Raw genomic sequence first — 19,155 nt, 5'->3', positions numbered from 1 at the left:
GTGTGTGAGGGTGTGTGAGGAGTGTGTGTGTGAGGGGTGTGTGTGAGGGGTGTGTGTGAGGAGTGTGTGTGAGGGTGTGTGAGGAGTGTGTGTGTGAGGGGTGTGTGTGAGGAGTGTGTGTGAGGAGTGTGTGTGAGGAGTGTGTGTGAGGAGTGTGTGTGTGAGGAGTGTGTGTGAGGAGTGTGTGTGTGAGGGGTGTGTGTGAGGAGTGTGTGTGTGAGGGGTTGTGAGGAGTGTGTGTGTGAGGGGTGTGTGTGAGGAGTGTGTGTGTGAGGAGTGTGTGTGTGAGGGTGTGTGAGGAGTGTGTGTGTGAGGGTGTGTGAGGAGTGTGTGTGTGAGGAGTGTGTGTGTGAGGGGTGTGTGGGAGGAGTGTGTGTGGGAGGAGTTTGTGTGTGAGGGGTGTGTGGGAGGAGTGTGTGTGGGAGGAGTTTGTGTGTGAGGAGTGTGTGTGTGAGGGGTGTGTGTGAGGAGTGTGTGTGAGGGGTGTGTGTGAGGGTGTGTGTTAGGAGTGTGTGGGAGGGGTTTGTGTGGGAGGGGTGTGTGTGAGGGGTGTGTGTGTGAGGGGTGTGTGTGAGGGGTGTGTGTGAGGGGTGTGTGTGTGAGGGGTGTGTGTGTCAGGGGTGTGTGTGAGGGGTGTGTGTGTGAGGGGTGTGTGTGTGAGGGGTGTGTGTGAGGGGTGTGTGAGGAGTGTGTGTGTCAGGGGTTTGTGTGAGGGGTGTGTGTGAGGGTGTGTGTTAGGAGTGTGTGTGAGGGGTGTGTGGTAGGAGTGTGTGTGAGGAGTGTGTGTGAGGGGTGTGTGTGAGGGGTGTGTGGGAGGGGTGTGTGGGAGGAGTGTGTGTGAGGGGTGTGTGTGAGGGGTGTGTGTGAGGAGTGTGTGTGAGGGGTGTGTGTGAGGGGTGTGTGTGTGAGGAGTGTGTGTGTGAGGAGTGTGTGTGAGGAGTGTGTGTGTGTGAGGGGTGTTTGTGAGGGGTGTTTGTGAGGAGTGTGTGTGTGAGGGGTGTGTGTGTGAGGGGTGTGTGTGAGGAGTGTGTGTGAGGAGTGTGTGTGAGGGGTGTGTGTGAGGGGTGTATGTGAGGGGTGTGTGTGAGGACTGTGTGTGAGGAGTGTGTGTGAGGAGTGTGTGAGGAGTGTGTGTGAGGGGTGTGTGTGTGAGGGGTGTGTGAGGAGTGTGTGTGTGAGGGGTGTGTGTGAGGAGTGTGTGTGAGGGGTGTGTGTGTGAGGGGTGTGTGTGAGGAGTGTGTGTGAGGGGTGTGTGTGTGAGGGGTGTGTGTGAGGGGTTTGTGTGAGGAGTGTGTGTGAGGGGTGTGTGTGTGAGGGGTGTGTGTGAGGGGTGTGTGTGTGAGGGGTGTGTGTGAGGAGTGTGTGTGAGGGGTGTGTGTGAGGGGTGTGTGTGTGAGGGGTGTGTGTGTGAGGGGTGTGTGTGAGGGGTGTGTGTGAGGAGTGTGTGTGAGGAGTGTGTGTGAGGGGTGTGTGTGTGAGGGGTGTGTGTGAGGGGTGTGTGTGTGAGGAGTGTGTGAGGGGTGTGTGTGAGGGGTGTGTGTGTGAGGGGTGTGTGTGAGGGGTGTGTGTGTGAGGGGTGTGTGTGTGGGGTGTGTGTGTGGGGTGTGTGTGGGGTGTGTGTGTGTGGGGTGTGTGTGTGGGGTGTGTGTGTGGGGTGTGTGTGTGGGGTGTGTGGGGTGTGTGTGGGGTGTGTGTGAGGGGTGTGTGTGTGAGGGGTGTGTGTGAGGAGTGTGTGTGAGGGGTGTGTGTGAGGAGTGTGTGTGTGAGGAGTTTGTGTGTGTGGGGTGTGTGTGTGGAGTGTGTGTGTGAGGGTGTGTGAGGAGTGTGTGTGAGGGTGTGTGAGGGGTGTGTGTGTGAGGGGTGTGTGTGAGGGATGTGTGAGGGGTGTGTGTGAGGGGTGTGTGTGTGAGGGGTGTGTGTGTGAGGGGTGTGTGTGAGGGGTGTGTGTGTGAGGGGTGTGTGTGAGGGGTGTGTGTGTGAGGGGTGTGTGTGAGGAGTGTGTGTGAGGGGTGTGTGTGAGGAGTGTGTGTGAGGGGTGTGTGTGTGAGGAGTGTGTGTGTGAGGGGTGTGTGTGAGGGGTGTGTGTGTGAGGGGTGTGTGTGAGGAGTGTGTGTGAGGGGTGTGTGTGAGGGGTGTGTGTGTGAGGGGTGTGTGTGAGGGGTGTGTGTGTGAGGGGTGTGTGTGAGGGGTGTGTGTGTGAGGGGTGTGTGTGAGGGGTGTGTGTGTGAGGGGTGTGTGTGAGGGGTGTGTGTGACTTTTTGTTATATAAAGAGTTTTTTAAAACACTGGCTGATGAACTTCTGGATGTTTGAACAAAAACAAAACAATTGATGAGTCTTCTATGAAGAAAAACATGTTTTTTATTTGATAATTACAAGAATTAATATTTATAATTTTAATAAGAATTAATGATTAAAATGATAAATTAACATTAGATTAACAGAGTTAATATTTTGTGTTAATGAAGGAGAAGCCATTAAAATCCTCTTGGATGGACTGGATAAAGAAGGAGAGTTTCCCATGAGAAAGCTTGGGCTCCTCACGGGTGAAACTGCCATTAAAATGACTGACGTCCCTCTTAGATGTTAACTGTGGTTTAAATGGAGGGGTAATCTTCCTCTGTTCCAGCTGTGACCAGTTGATCTTCTTCAAGAAAGGGTGAACTTTGATGGCTTTCTCCTTGCCCTGGGACGCCACACAGCCGAGACGATCCGTGGGGTTCTTCCTCAGGAATGCTTTGAGGATGCTGACCGCCTTTTTGCTGAGGTTCGATGGATAATGCGGTTCAGCATGGACGATGTACTCGAACATCTTCTCCCGGTTGTGATGATAAAACGGGGAGTAGCCTGTCATCATCTCATACATGATCAAACCTAGGGCCCACCAATCCACCGACGTGTCGTATTCCATATACTGTATCATCTCTGGTGCCATGTAGTTGGGTGTGCCACAAAAGGTGTTGGAAGTCTTGCCATCTAGTATGCCCTCTGCACACAAGCCAAAGTCAGCAAGCTTGCAGTGGCCGTCGGCGTCTAGGAGGATGTTTTCAGGTTTGAGATCTCGGTGAATGATCCCGTTGCGGTGGAGGAACATGAGGGCACAGGCGATCTCAGCAGCATAAAACCTGCTGCGGTTTTCATCAAACCCACATGAACGGGACATGTGAAATGAGAGATCCCCTCCATTCACATATTCCATTGCGAAGCACAACGAGTCGCTGGTCTGGAAGCTGCAGTAGAGGTGGGTCAGGTAGGGGTGTTCACTGGCTAGAGCCAAGATCCTCCTCTCCATAAAGGTGCCGTGGATGGAATCAAATTCCCAAATCGTTTCCTTCTTCATGATCTTCAGGGCATACACCTCATCAGTGCCTTTGAGCTCTGAGAGAATCACCTTCCCGTATGTACCCTTTCCGAGTACGCTGAGGAAGTTGAAGTCCTCCAGGCTCTTTCTCTTTAGCTGAAGCTCCTCATCCTCTCTGCTCTCCTCTGAACTACACGCATTCAGGGATGAAGTCTTCTCTTCCAGAGGCTGAGGTGCTGCATCTCCACTGCTCTTTACCGATATCTCTACACTATAACAGAGAAAGAACCACAGCAGAATTAGCACTTCTATACATTTAAACATCAGGTTTTGATTCAACACTTCCACTCTCTGGGACAGATGTACACACATGGGAATGAACATAACTGGGTGTGATGACAATATGAGCTCACGTTGTTGAGAAAGGAGTTTTAATTTTCTAAAGCTACAGCTAATCACATGAACTGCACCTGGGACCAGCTTTTGGTACAATCTTCCCTCAGATGTGGATTGTATTAGTCCTATTTTACCTTTCGGGAGAGATGGCCTGTACTTCATCAGCTACTCCTCGCTTCACTTTGTTTTTCTTATTCTGTTCAGGACAACACAAATACAACAAGGTTCAGTTTGTTCACATAATCACAACACAAAAGCTGGAGTTTTACTGATGTATTATATTGTAAAGAATTTCAGATACAGTGTAGGGAAAAGTAGAGTCATCCAATCTTACCCGTCTCAAACGACGAAAGGAAGTCAGAGAGTTTCCCATGTCAGATTGATCTTCTTATGAACAGATGAACACAAATGAAGTAAGATAAATATGAACACTGTAGGACTGTGAGTTCACGCTGAAGAACTTTACAAACACACGATGTAGGACTATAAACACACACGCGCTCTGTAGGACTGCAAATACACGCTCTGTAGGACTGGTAATGGTCACGTGATGTAAGACTGGTCACTATGCCGACGATTCTGAAAGGTGTTCCGAATTCTGATTCTGTGATGTCATGAGTGCAGGCTAGCTGCAGAGAATAAAGAGCTTTAGTAGTGATGTAAACGTTTTGATAAACATTCCACACAGGTGTCAATGTGTTTTACATATTTTAAGAAAACACTATTATTATTATTATTATTATTATTATTATTATTATTCATTTTCTCTCATATTCCTTTTATAACTGTCCCATGAATATACTGTATATATTAGAAGCATTTTCTTTTGGTTTTATAAAAACAGTTGCAACATATCCACTATGATATATTTTCACAGAAGACTGAAAAGCTGCATTTGGAAATATTAATGAAACACGACTCTGTGCAATTATTAATGATACTTTACATTTAAAAAAAATAGTTTTTAAACAGGCTGCTCAGACGAATCTAGTGAAGTTGTTGTTTTGTCAACCAGCAGCATGTAAAGGTTCATGCAACTAAAATGTAAAAAATGGAGAGTGGTGGATCTTGGTGTTTCTGAATGCTCCTGCCTCCCACAATCATTCCTAGATTTCAGTGTTTCTTAATGATTTTATTTAATCTTATTCCCCCAAATGTACACAAATATAATAATTTAGAAATGAATGATGTGGTGCCGAACAAAAACCGTAAAATTAAAGTAAAATACAATCATTCATATAAAGTGCAAAAACAATAATTGTACACTGATGTTTTACAGGTTTTTTCTGTAAAATTATGATCAAACATCCTTAATAAAGTGACAGCATCAAAAGTTTTAAAGAGAAACACTGTAATTTTATGGATTTCTTATTTTATTAAGAACCAAAACCTTCCGAAAAGTGACAGCATTAAATGTTTTGAAGAGAAAAACTTATTTTATTCATTTCTCCTTTATTATTCAGAACCAATAAAATGTCAAGACATGCTCAAAATTGTAAATGTAACAGATTTATTTTTAAAGACGAATAAATTCAGTTTAACAATTACAGTACCAATGTTACATTAAATTTATTTAACATTTATTATTCACTGTACTGATTAAGAAAATAAAAATGATCATAAAATATAAGCTTTAGGATATCTGTGATACAAAATACAATAGAGTAATACAAAACTGCTGCATGTACAACATACACATCTTCAAGAGACCCCAGGATGAACTGAAAAACAAACATGGCATTAAGGTTACTCATGAAATCATGATTTCACCTTTGAATCGAGTGGAGAAAGGAACAATTGGTGCAGTTTGCTGGTTTTTAGCTTGTTTTTTCAATTCATTTTGTATTGTTTTCCACAATATTCTACTCCTGTGGACTGTGTAGCTCTGATAAATTGTGTGGATAAACATTACATTGTCATTTAAAGGGTTAATTCACCCAAAAATGAAGAATCAAGAGTCATTTACTGTCCCTCATGTCATTTCATACATGTAAGACTTTTGTTCATCTTCATAACACAAATGAAGATATTCTGTCCCTCCTACAGTGAGACTGGAAAACTACTCTATATTAACCCTTTCAGACCTGAATTATGTTCCAATGATGAAAAAAATAAAAATGTTATTTTCCCACCCAAAAACAAGAATCAGTATAAAAAATGAAAATATCAAATTTTTATAATTGCTATTTTTATAATTAAAATGTCCACTGCAATGGACGGTGGGTCATAACAGATGTAAAATAATGCCATTTAAACAGAATTTGTTGCGTTTTTTTATTATTATTATTATTGGTCACCAACTGATTACTCATTTAGTTGTTGTATTTGAAAATAACATTTTAAAACTAAACCTTATGTTGCACTGCATTTTTAACTGCAGTTACGGAATTCTGGTCTTTTTTTGATCATATTTTTTCATTTTCTGTGGGCTTCCTTGAAGCAGTTACTTTGTGGAATGAAGCAGTAGTGTACCTTACATTTGTCACAATACACGTGTTTTCCCAGTGCACTTTGGAAATTTACACCTGGTTGCTTCTTTACGACGGTCGTATTTCAGCATGTGGTCCGTCATGTCAGTGCGCACATCTTCAATTGGCCGTCGTTCAGCAGAGCATCTCCATACTGGTTCTTCTTGAAGCGGTAGGCTTGGTGACCAGCTTGATCTTCCTCTTTTTCTTGCTCCTGCACGCACAAGGGCTTCTGCTACATTCATTTTGAAGTGTAGGAGATCCAATGTGTACTGCTCAGTAATGCCCTGGTGTCGCTGGTCTCTTCGGTACTCAAGCCAGCTGTTCACAACAGCCACATCAAAAGCATGTGTAAACATTCTAAGCATCCATTTTCTGGACCTAATGTCTGTCCTGTACAGACTTATCAATTGATCCAACTTGTCCACACCCCCCATGGCCTGGTTATATCTCATTACAACTTCAGGACGCTGGACTTTCACAAAGGACCTTCTCTGCTGATCCCATCTCTTCTTTTCCAGCTCCAACAAAGTTGGAAGCCATGACCACAGTGCGATTATCAAACCACTTGGTTAACACAACTTTTCCATCCCTGCTCCTGACTTGATCATGGTTACCTCTTCCTCTTTTAGACATCTCTTTGTCACTCATCAGTGGTGGGTTGGCAAAGTGGGACACCCTAGCTGTTCCAGCTGCATATATTTTCTTTGCTGCCAACAACTCAAGCAGATTGTAAGTTGTAAAGAAGTTATCGAAGAAGACCTTGTGGTTTGGGCTGAGCAGCCGTTGACACAGATGGTTTACCACTGCAGCTCCATGGCCTAAGATGGCCTTATCTCTCTCAGAAAGCTCTGTGGTATATAAGAAAATCATATGCTAGGCCACTTCTGCCACAGAGAAAGTATATTTTGATGCCCCATGGCTGTGGTTTTCTTTTGATGTACTGAAGGCAGGAAAGTTTACCTTTAAAAGGTACAATTTGTTCATCAAGAGTTCCTCTTCCACGGAAAGTGAAAGACACTGTTTTCGTACACTGTCATATAGGGGTGTCTTTTTTCAAATGCTTTATCTGAAAGAGAAAAAAATAGCAGCTTTCAGTGGTATAAAATGTAATATAAAAATACTCAGTAACAAACAGGAAGTTGCACATGCATCAATCGCACAAATATGGCACATGAAAATTCTGCATTAAACTTTGTGCTCGTTCATCATTGTCGTGCAAAGTTACAACATTCTGCGTGGAATTTAATATGAAATGCTCCCATGCCTTAGAGGACTTGGGTCACACACTTTTATCCGACGTGCTTGTACTCTCCGCTCTTCCGATGTGCGCCTGGAACAGTGCTATGATTCAATGCGTGGTGACGGGCACCGGCCAACTAATCGATAATGTCACTGTCAATGTTGATCGATTCATTGTTTCAGCCCTACTTGTAAATAAAATTTTGCCGTTTCCTGAACATCATACATTTTGGAAAATAATCTATCTTGCCATGGTACCAGTATCTCCATACCTAGTGCTTATTATTTTCGAGCCATAAATAAGAGAAGGTTATGGATTTCTGAGCTTTTCGTTTACATTCTCAGTGTAGAAACAGTCAATCGTTCTCTTCTTTCTTAATTAATGTCTCTTCTTTCATTCACACAAAGTATTCTGCACAATATCTACCCACTGAGATTGTCCAGAAGGGTCAGTCTTAAGGCAGTTCCTCCCCAATTCCTTAAATATACTATATTGCCAAAAGTTTTGGAACACCCTTCCAAATCATTGAATTCAAGTGTTGTTTTTCAGGGTTTGGGCTCGGCCACTTAGTTCCAGTGAAAGGAACTCTTAGTGCTTCAGCTTCATACCAAGACATTTTGGACAAATTCATGCTCCCAACTTTGTGGGAACAGTTTGGGGATGACCGCTTCCTGTTCCAACATGACTGCACACCAGTGCACAAAGCAAGGTCCATAAAGACATGGATGAGGGAGTTTGGTGTGGAGGAACTTGACTGGCCTGCCTGAGTCCTGACCTCAACCCCATAGAACACTTTTGCGATGAATTGGCCCTTCTCGTCCAACATCAGTGCCTGACCTCACAAATGTGCTTCTAGAGCAATGGTCAAAAATTCCCAGAAATACACTCCTAAACCTTGTGGAAAGCCTTCCTAGAAGAGTTGAAGCTGTAATAGCTGCAAAGAGCGGGCAAACTCCATATTAAACCTTAAAGATTAAGAATGGGATGTCATTAAAGTTCGTGTAAAGGCAGACGTCCCAAAACTTTTGGCATTATAGTGTATATACAAATAGTGCTTACCTTGCTCATCTCCACTTGTTGCAAGTCTATTCATTATACTGTACTGTATTAATTATCCAAACACTATAATAGCTTATCTGTAGTTATGAAGTTTTCAAGTGTGCCTTCAATGTAATGAAAACTTATGTAGAAACACGATACCACTAAACCATCAGCTATCTTAGATTGCACTACCTTGTGTTATACGGGCAGGACATTGATTTAGAGCAATGTCAGAGGTGTATTCTGTACCTGGTAGTCCTTGATTAACTCCTCTGTCTCTTCACCAAGGTAGAAAATGAGGACTCTGATCACAGCTTCTCTTCGGGACTCAGTGCTGCTGTGATAAAAAACAAAACGAAACAATAACTACATACATATATAAATACAGACTTCAGAATGCTAGCACATAAAGCTAAGTGCTAGATTGTTATATGTACCTGCTTCATTTAAAAGGTCAAGGGTGTCATCAAGTTTCCTCCCGACAGAACCTCCCTTCTTCCTGCAAATAGGGAATCGATCTGAGAGAGAGAGAGAGAGAGAGAGAGAGAGAGAGTCAGCATCACTTATTTGTGCCAATCTAAGGCTTAGTAATGGCTGTGCCAAGCTTGCGATTAGCATTAGCGATTAGCATTAAGTGCTAGCGCTAACGCGATTAGCGCATAAAATATGAAATGTATTCATTTGCAGTGATACAAAAAGGCACCAAAGCATGTAAACATTAGACATCATTCTCACACACTCCAGACTGGTTCTTATGAAAAGTATCTAGACAACAATATCAAGTATGGTGTCATTTCTTCTTACCATATCAGCCACAGCTCCAAGCTACGGGCTAAAAGTGAACATGCTACACACTCACCGGGCTTTCGACAAGAAAACAAGCCCAATATTTCATACGGCTACAGGAAGTTGTGACTAATTCATTTGAATTCACTTATTTCAAAGAAAAATGTCTGAATCCATATTTTCTAATGGTGACTATGCAGTAGAGTGGATCCTGTATGGTACTAGTAGGCGTACTAGTAATAATTAAATACAGCATTTGTCGTTTATTTCTCGGCGTCCCGGTTGTGGCTCAACTGGCTAAAGCGCGTTAACAGAGGCTCTTGTTACGGTAGGTCCAGGTTCGAGCCGCAGGTACATCAACGTGGGTAAGAAAACTTAACAAATAAATACAATCAAATCTCAAACTCCTCCCAAAAACACATCAATGCTCCGAGTCTCATTTCCACAGAGCCTCACCTGACTCAAGCTGCCGCTCTCAACGGTGTACAGAGACACCGAACACCTCCAATACTGACACAAGGCAAATAAACCAACTTCATAACATACATCTGCCGCTTCGTCATCTAATCTACTACTGTACTGAGAGACACAAGGACATCTCGGACTTCGTCATCTAATCTACATCAATGTCTAATGTACTGAGTGACACGAGAGCAACCAGCAACTTTTTTTTGCTAGCAACTTTTCTCTTCATCTCAGTAAATGACTATTTATTTCAAGCCACGTGCCGATTATTACTTTTTACTTATTTATTTTTATTAAGTCTGTATCTTTTCTAAACCATGTTGTCCTAAAAAGCACAACTTCATTTCATCAAATAAACATGTCTCTTGTATCCATGCTCGGAGTTGTGGTTCATTTATTTTCATGTAACCTTTACATACGTCTTAATATTGCAGATCAATGATGTTCACGTTTTCTATGAAAAAAAAGCTTTATTTTTGCTTCAGAAGACAGTTTTTTGTTCATATTTACACCTAGAAAGTAAAACTCACATTTACTCACATTTTCTGGTTAGGAACTAGGCATTTCTTATGCATTATAGTTAAAATATGAGTTGTCATATATAATTGAACAGTCAGTTCTTTTAAAATGCACTTGGTCCTGAATTTACACAACATGAAATAAAATAAATACCAGATTTTTAAAAATAAAAAACAAAACAAAATAAACCCCACAGAGCAGTGAGACATGCATTGGGAGAACCTGAGAAATGAACAACTGTAATACAGGGAGCTTACTCTAACTACCTTCATTGTCATCTCTATGGCTTTTAGGCTTGCAAATTGACCTTGAGATTATGTACCTTACAGGAAATCTTTTGGTCACATCCTCATTTTAGCACAGGGTTCACAATCCTGGTCAAAGACCCCTGCCCTGCCCACTACAGATTACATGAACCAGGAGTCTTCAGTGAATCACAAGCATGAAGATACCATCTCCGATGAGGGTGAAGTGGGGAAAGACAACGTGAATTGGTATCTTTCAGCTTCAGATTCACTGAACACACCCGCATATAGCTGTTGTTGCAGAATGTACAAATGATATATTTGGTCCAGTGTAAAGGTAAGAACATCATCTGTTACTAATTTATTTTTAATGTAATTTATTTTTAAGGTAATGTAATTTAATGCCTTTTCAAACGATTAGATAAGGCAAAATCTAACAATTACTAAATAAAATAATTAGAAAATGAATCTGCTTGCCATCACTAATGTATCATTTCTGTGTGTGGGAAACACTGGTCTAACATTAGCTACACTGCTAACAAACCTGGCTATATAGCTTGGAAGCTAAATATTGTATTGTGTAGAATAAAACATTAAAATCAGTAGATGGCAAAATATTCTCTTTTATTATTAATGCTTGATTTTAATTTAATAGTTAGCTGAATGCTAACGCACTTGAAAACATGGCTGCCCGTTTTAAGCTCTCAACACAATACAATATTTCTCCTAGTTTTACCTACTAGTTAATAAACTTGGCTATTGGTTGTAAATGTATGATAGAAAATGTTAGTTGTAATTGAAGTCATTATTCCGAGTCACAGAAAACTCATTTTTTCAGACTCTGTGGATGTGCTGGGAGAATCACTTAATACTCCCTCTGTCCTCCAGGTAAGTGTCAGCTACATAGTCCGATTTTAACTACATTTCAAACATGTAGGCTGCTACTGACTGTGTGTGTGTCTGTGGGTGTGTGTGTGTGTGTGTGTCTAATAAGGTCGATGAGCCCAAACTGCTGCTTCTTCCCACTGAACCTCACATGGACACTTCAGCTGTCAGTCTGGTAACCAGACCTACAATTTATTTATGAAAGTTTCATGCTAGAATAAGAAACACTTGTGAACTTTTTGTCCTACTTTTCACAGCCTCCCAGTGCTGGTGAGCTGAACAGAGCCTGGTGTGATCAAGTTCAGTCTCCAGAGTACAGTCTACTGTACAGTGCTGCAGCTGACACACACACACACACACACACACACACACTTCTTTACAAGTTCTAATGTTTCGTTTTGTTGTTCCATTTCTAGTCAGTGGACATCAAGAGAGACATCCTCAGGATATTAAGGGGTCCAGAGAGTAGACTCTGTGAAACTAGAGCGATGTACCTCTTGAATCATGAGGTAATCACAGTCTTTATTAATCTGGTGAAGAGAATTGACAGTAATGAGTATTATATGCACACTTTTATTTAATAGTTCTTGAGTTTCATCTAATCATCATTTGCAGGAATTCTCTTATGATTGCAACACTGAGGTCCAGTTCACTGGCATTCAGGTAAGGGATTATTCATTGTGGAGTGATAAAATTTTGTTAACACAAGAGATACTAACTCTTCTATCTCTGCTCCAGGGTCTGAATCTCTATGTAAAGAACCTGGATTGCAGCGTGGATGAGCGCCTGTACACGGCCTTCTCTCAGTTCGGCACCATCAAAAATGCAAAGGTCACTTACAGCTAATAATCCCTCCATTTTATCCCTTCCCCAATAACCTCTAACCACTTCCCCTGACTCCAGAGTGTAAAACTTCATCTGTGCTCATTATTTTATTCATGGTGCTGCCTCCTACTGGTCACGATGGAAAACGGTCGCTCCAGGAGGTTCGGCTTCGTGTGCTTCGAGTCTTTCAAGGAAGCCATGATCGCCATTCAGGAGATGAATGGCTGGATGTGGGGCAGGCGGCCTGTGTACGTCAGCGTGGCTCGAAGGAAAGAAGAACGTCAGGCTTACCTCGCCCGTCTCCACAACATCCCATCATCAGCAGACCAGAAGCACTGAAAGACCATCAAGCAGTCAGGTGCCATGTGCCAGTGACAACTGCACTAAAGTGTCTACACCAACATCTGTAGACACTGCTCCATTAGCATCTGTGGAGCAACATCCAGCTGTGGACAGTGTCCCAGCTGTTGAGAAGGTTCCATCAGAGGACAGTGTCCCCGTTGTTGAGACAGCTCAACCAGTGGACACTGTCCCAGTCCTCGAGAACACACCATCAGAGGAGAGTGTTCCAGTCCTCGAGACACCGCCAGCTGCAGTTACGACTCCAGCAGAAGTTCCAGCTGCACACAATGTCCCAGAGACAACTACGGCACCTTCTACGTCTGAGGCGTCAGTGGACAAGGTGCAGCCGGACACAAAAGAAAGAATAAAACACACACACCAATATCACAATATATTGTACGGTAGACTTTGGTACTAATTGTGTGACAATAATAATAATAATGTTTTGTGTTTCCAGGATGAATCCACACCTGAACCTACAAGGAAGAGGCTCACGATTTACATGCTGGAGTCTTCACCACTTGAAGACCAGATTCAGATGGCCTGTGAGCTTTACACACACACACACACACCTGACTTATATACACTCCTTCTCTGCACTTTTTACTTTTTTGCTTTTTAATTCACTTTTTTCTGACCCTCCATGTTACATGATTGGATGGCTGGGATCATCCCTTTCACTCATATCTCTCTCTCTCTCTCTCTCTGACCACATGCTGCCCCTCGTTGAAGAAATTCACCCGGTTCAAGCCAGCAAGAACACGCTGATGCTAGTGGAGAGAGAAAACAATTTTGAAATAATGAACATGATTGGGATACCCTTTTATGGTCTTGCTGGCGCTTTGGCTTAAACCATGTTTCTGTTAAACATAGAACACTAAACTCCGAATCAGTAATCAGTTCAATAATAATAAGTGCTTTAGATGAAAGATCTTATATTTAACAGTCCTAGCTTCAGATCAAAGCTGCTGGCTGTGCATTCACTATAATCAAAGTTTATGCTAATCAGGTTACTAAAACAAGTTTTCTGAGTTTATACATTTTAGTTTAGCTCAGGGACAGACTCAATGTTGTAAACCCTGGTGACGACTCTGCATCTAGCAGACGGTCGGATTAGCCTGCTTGTCTGCTCCCTGGCCCTGGCTTTGGATTGTCACCAATTAACTAGACCTGGTCTAAAACTATGTGCTATGCTGCAGCAAATGAGAGCAGCACCCTCCCAAGTGGGATGGACACTGTCCCGTCCTAACAGGCCAGCCTTGCCCTCAAACAAGCTCCAATTATCTATGAAGCCCACAATGCTTTTGGAGCACCACCTGTATCTCTTGCAGTTCAGCGACCATAACCTGCTGTAAGCTGGGGCCAGAGCATACTACAGCATCGGACATCACCTTCACTAATTACACATCTCTACAACATTACTCTTAGTAACCTCAGACTGGGGAAGGCATACATCTTTAGCTCCTACATGGAAGACCATCTTCAAGAACCTATGCTTGCCCAGGACCCTAAGATTCATCACCCTGGCTCCTGGAATACACCTAACCTGTGCTGCTGGAGCCCCTAAAGGCCTAGCTTATTTCCCATGCCTTAAGACAAAGTCTCCTATAACCAGAGCTCTTTCAGGTTTCTCATCAAGTGTTTCACTGAGTAGAGCAAACCTGTTGGACATGTGAAGCAGAAAGGAGTGGTGGTCCCGTGGGCAAGCCTTAGCCTTTTCTTTGCTACTATGCCACCGCGTCTTCACCCATTCGCCCCGCTGCGAGGGCTTTACTGCCAGAGATGGGGGGATATTTACTCCACCTAAGGCATCCAGACTTCCTCCTACAGACACTACACTACTCTCGCTATCTCAAACCCTCTCTAGTGTCTGGATGCGCACCTCTAAAGCTAAAATCTGTCAGAGAGCTAACTAGCATACACTTCTCACAAGTAAAATTAATGCTAACGACGCTAAAATGCTAAATTACTAAACATCCTGCAGCTCACACACTGTACAAGCTGAAAGTTAGCCATTCTTTATGATTCAGACCTTTAAGTGAATTAAATCTGGATATTGAAGAACTCTGAGGTGGGTTTCCTCCGACTGCTGTTTAAAGACCAAAAAACAGAAAGCTTCTCCCGAAAAAAAGAACAATTAACTGCAATATGCAAGTAAAAGTTTTGAAAACAAAACTTGACAGCGTAAAATATTCTGGAAAAAGAGAAAATTAGACGATATAAACTAAGATTAAAGCACAGACAGGCAAGAAAACATGCGGTAAGCGCTTCAAACACAGGAAGTGATGGCAATAAAATCAACAAACACACTCCAAGAAGCAATTAGTGCTGAGGCAACGGCAGTTCTAAACAATTTAACAAAATATATGAATCAAACCCTCATGCATTATGAGTGACAAATCTATAGCCTTGGTATTTGTTACATCGCAACTTCTTTACAAGTTCAACACCACACCCGCCCCCTTCAGACACCCGCTCCTCTCCGTGAAAATCATTACAGCATAATTAGCTATACAAGTTCCTGTTTCCTGTCTAGTCTTAAAATCACAAAAGATGTATTTCCTGTTGCTCAAGTCTTTCTTTGCTGCTTGTATAAAACAGCTATGTTCAGTATCTGTATCACGTTTTTCACCACAGTTTTACACATCGCCATACAGCACACACTTAAATTACAATTAAAAGGTTCTGATGTATCACGGTACTGCATTTACTGCAGAAGAAACCCGATTCACACAATGAATATTCACCACTGCTCAACTGAAGACTCACTTTATGTTCTTCAGATGTCTCTTTTTTCTGAACAGCTTCTGAACTGAACATCTCACCAATTTTTCTCCTCGCTGTGCCATCACGAGGCCATCAAACTATTTTGATTACTGATTCCAGTGAACTGTCCGAAAACATTTCCCGTTTACTTTGAACAACGTTCTCGATCATCGTTAGAAAAGACTGCAAATTGATGGACCCAGTGACTAATTAAATGCACAAATTGAAGGTCACCTCAATTTCAATAGTGACCGCATCCTTTGGTGAAATTTCATTTGCCACATCTATCAAACTGTTTAGAATCTCTAAACCATAATTATAAAATTCTGCAAAGCTGGTGAAAGCTGTTAACGTTTCTCCTAATCTCAGTGTTACTGAATCGGTCACGGCTGATTATTCTAATATTAGGATCTACACCGTTACCGAGCTGAACATTCAGATCATGCACATCTATCTGAGCATTTGGATCACTGGCCATTTTAAGGATGTGTTCATTACAATGGCTGGGGGTCAAATAAGTTAACAAGACTGTCATTTAACATAAGACTCATTTAGACCCTGAAACAAATCTTGAGGAGATAATGGGCTGTGTTGTACAGACTTTTCTGTAATCTTAACAGACTTGTTGTAGAATATGTCGTACGGTGTCACCATGGAAAGTGATGCGTTGTTGTCTATACCAGGACTCTAACAAGCTGAGGGTTATTACTGGTTTCAATAATTATCAATTGTTCATTCACAGTCATACATCTATATAAGTATCTATTACTGATAATCAAAAATGCAGGTGTTTCCTTCCTGGTTGGTTTTCAAGTGAATTATATAGATAACAGAAGTTTTCCAGTAAACCTTGCCTTAATTGAAATAACTCCACAACTGCATCGTTGAACTCCTGAAGAAGGTTTTCTTCTTGATCCAAGTTTTATTCCTGTAGTTGTTCGAACTCCTCTTGAGCGTTCTCTTCTTGACCCACGTTATACCTCTGTAATAAATCCTCTTGAACGTTTTCTTCTCAGTCCAAGTTATATTCCTCCAACTGTTCGAACTCCTCTTGTTCTCCTCGTGTCACATCTAAAAGAAAACAAAAATTTGAGAGCTTTATGCACTGAAGGGTTAGGTGAAGATAGAATGAAATTATTTATAAAAAAAAACACACATCAACCCACCTGAATCATCACTGACAGTCAGTGTGCCCTCGACTTCTGAATATGAAACAAAATATAAACAGATATGACATATAAAAGGTTTTACAAAGTAACCATGCTTTTATGATGTGACTTATGTGAAATTCTAGGCTGTGGAACTACAACGGCTGTAGGTCTTTGGATAGACTGGGGTTCCTGATGTTCCGGCCTTCTTAGATTCTTTGGGACTTGTGTGGACGTTTGAGGAAACTTGTCGTCAGAAAAAAAAAATCACAACATCCTTTTCTAAATAAATCAGCAAAACAAATTATTAACTTAATATGCACGAATGCCTTTTAGTTCACAAAACAGTTCTAAGAGACAAGGTGAAATTAGCTACAAGGCTTCACTTTGATAGTTCATCCTAGATCACCGGTTTCCTGATCACAGAGTTTAAACATTTTTGCAGGGCTGATGTGTAGAGCTTTGCCTTCTCATATTCACTAAGATCAATGCTTGACAATGTGTGTCAGATTGCATCATCCAAGCAGTTTTCAGCAGTTTTTCTAAGACTTTCATTTTCTGTGGTCATGTTTAAGTTTATTGAGCTGATGTTTAGGGACTAAATGCATTTTATCCACGGTCTCCATGTTAAATGTTACGGGAACTCGATGCCCTCATTCTCCAGATATTTGTTAACGTATTCACCAGTAGTCCTTTCAGCAATCACCCAGGATGGAGATCCTGAACTTTCCTGTTGGGTCTTTAGAAATATTTTAATGTAGTCGGCAAACACAGTGTCGCGTGTATTAGGAAAGTGCCAAACTTCAAAGATTTAAGATTTTGTAGCCTTTTTCAACAGCTTTTGAAATTTTGATAGAATCCCACGTCCCTATAAGAGCTCTATCCTGATCTGAATGCTTACATTGCTCATGCTGATGCTCAGTGCACCGTCTGCAAGATTCAAGAAGCTTTATTGTCATTTCAACCACATATAGCTGACGCAGTACATAGTGAAATGAAACAACGTTTCTCCAGGACCTGGTGCTACATAAACATACTACAACAAGTTCAACACAAACACCACAGAGCTAGGACAGAAGTTTGTCTTAGCCACGTAAAGTACACAGTGTGCAGCTAGGTGCAAACAGAGCATAGACAAGACAGTGCAAAAGACAATAAATACAAGAAAGACAACACAAAAAGAACACAGGACACTTAGCGCCGAAAAGAAAGAAAAGAACATGTGTAATGGAATGTAAGCGAAATAAAATAAGAAAGGGAAATGATGTTAAAGTATTGTGCAAAAATACACAGCAGCGGCTGAGGTAGTGCAAATAGAAATAAACAAATAACTATAGCAGCGGAGGACAGGTAGAGGTAGTGCAATAAGTAATGAACAATATAAATTGTGTGTTAGCTTTGCGGATGCAGCGTGCGGTGTAAATGTCCGTGATAGAGGGGAGAGAGACTCCAATTATCTTCTCAGCTGTCCTCACTATCCGCTGAAGGGTCTTGCAATCCGAGACGGTGCAATTCCCAAACCAGGCAGTGATGCAGCTGCTCAGGATGCTCTCGATGGTCCCTCTGTAGAACACAGTCAGGATGGGGGAAGGGAGATGGGCTTTCCTCAGCCTCCTCAGGAAGTAGAGGCGCTGCTGGGCTTTCTTGGTGATGGAGCTGGTGTTGAGTGACCAGGTGAAGTTCTCCGCCAGATGGACACCAAGGAATTTGGTGCTCTTGACGATCTCCACCGAGGATCCGTCGATGGACAGCAGAGAATGGTCACTCTGTGAAGTCAACTCTCCTGAAGTCAACAACCATCTCTTTGGTCTTGTTGACCATAGAGGAAAGAGAAGTTTACCTTCTTTTTACCTGAAAGGGCAGAAGTGTCATCCACAGACCTCGAGGTCATAAAACTTTGGCTCCGATTATACCGAAGTAATTTTCCCGAGGCTGAAAGTTACGAAAAATGGTGACAGGGTGACTGATCAGGTACGTCTCATTTACGCATTTATGATTCTCTCACCTGGCTGTGCTACGTAATGTAAATACAATGCGTTATTTGTCTCAAAATCATAAGACATTTCTCACCAGTTTCTTCTACTTTAGCCGGTGGTATAAAACAGCTGTTTAGTGTCACTGTCGAGTTTTTCACAGCAGAGTTTACATTTAACCTTAGAACACACGTGGTTTTTAGGTTTAAAAGGGTTCTGTGGTATCACACATTTACACTTACGACAGTAGAACCCTGTTTAACAGAAGGAATATTCACCATCGCTTGACTGTAGCTTTGCTTTATGTCTATATTGAGATGGAAGACTTTACAATGTAAATTCATAGTATTAGTTTGATTTGTGTTGAAAGGTAATTCAAATTTTATTGGTTATTGAGATGATGACCACTGGATTGGTCACTCGTGCTGATTTTGTGGCGCATGCAGTGTCATCGTTTTATTTTGTGTTCATTTAGCCGCTTGGTGTTGGAATTGGATTTTGTTTAGGAGGAATCGGTCTCTGTAGTCTTAAAGAAGAAAGTCTTCCCGGTCTTTCTGTATGCAGCATGTCTATAATACATTAAGGCTTTCTATGCTTCAGAAAGGATTTATCATCTCTGCCCTGGCTCTCTCCCGGTACCAGGGGCGCTCGTGTGGAAAAGTTTTTAACCAACATGAAGCAGTCATCAGAAACAAACATCACACACAACTTCATTTATACACAAAGCCAAATCTTAAACACTTCATTCTGCTT

At 42.0% G+C, this 19,155-nt stretch overlaps 1 protein-coding gene across 1 annotated transcript; it reads right to left on the bottom strand.

Annotated features, from left to right (window-relative positions):
- Window positions 1-2,445: 2,445 nt before the first annotated feature.
- LOC131341992 (protein kinase C epsilon type-like) lies at window positions 2,446-6,982 on the bottom strand. The gene is made up of 5 exons (XM_058372699.1): window positions 6,969-6,982; window positions 6,238-6,485; window positions 4,031-4,083; window positions 3,831-3,892; window positions 2,446-3,571 (listed from the first exon to the last, which is right to left on the bottom strand). Exons 1-5 carry the CDS (start codon window positions 6,980-6,982, stop codon window positions 2,446-2,448), a joined length of 1,503 nt encoding a protein of 500 aa, XP_058228682.1.
- Between the last annotated feature and the right edge of the window lie 12,173 nt (window positions 6,983-19,155).

Source organism: Hemibagrus wyckioides, linkage group LG20, assembly GCF_019097595.1.
Source record: "Hemibagrus wyckioides isolate EC202008001 linkage group LG20, SWU_Hwy_1.0, whole genome shotgun sequence".
Lineage (NCBI taxonomy): Eukaryota > Metazoa > Chordata > Actinopteri > Siluriformes > Bagridae > Hemibagrus > Hemibagrus wyckioides.
Note: the sequence above shows the minus strand (reverse complement) of the source record. Positions and strands in the feature narration are given on the sequence as shown.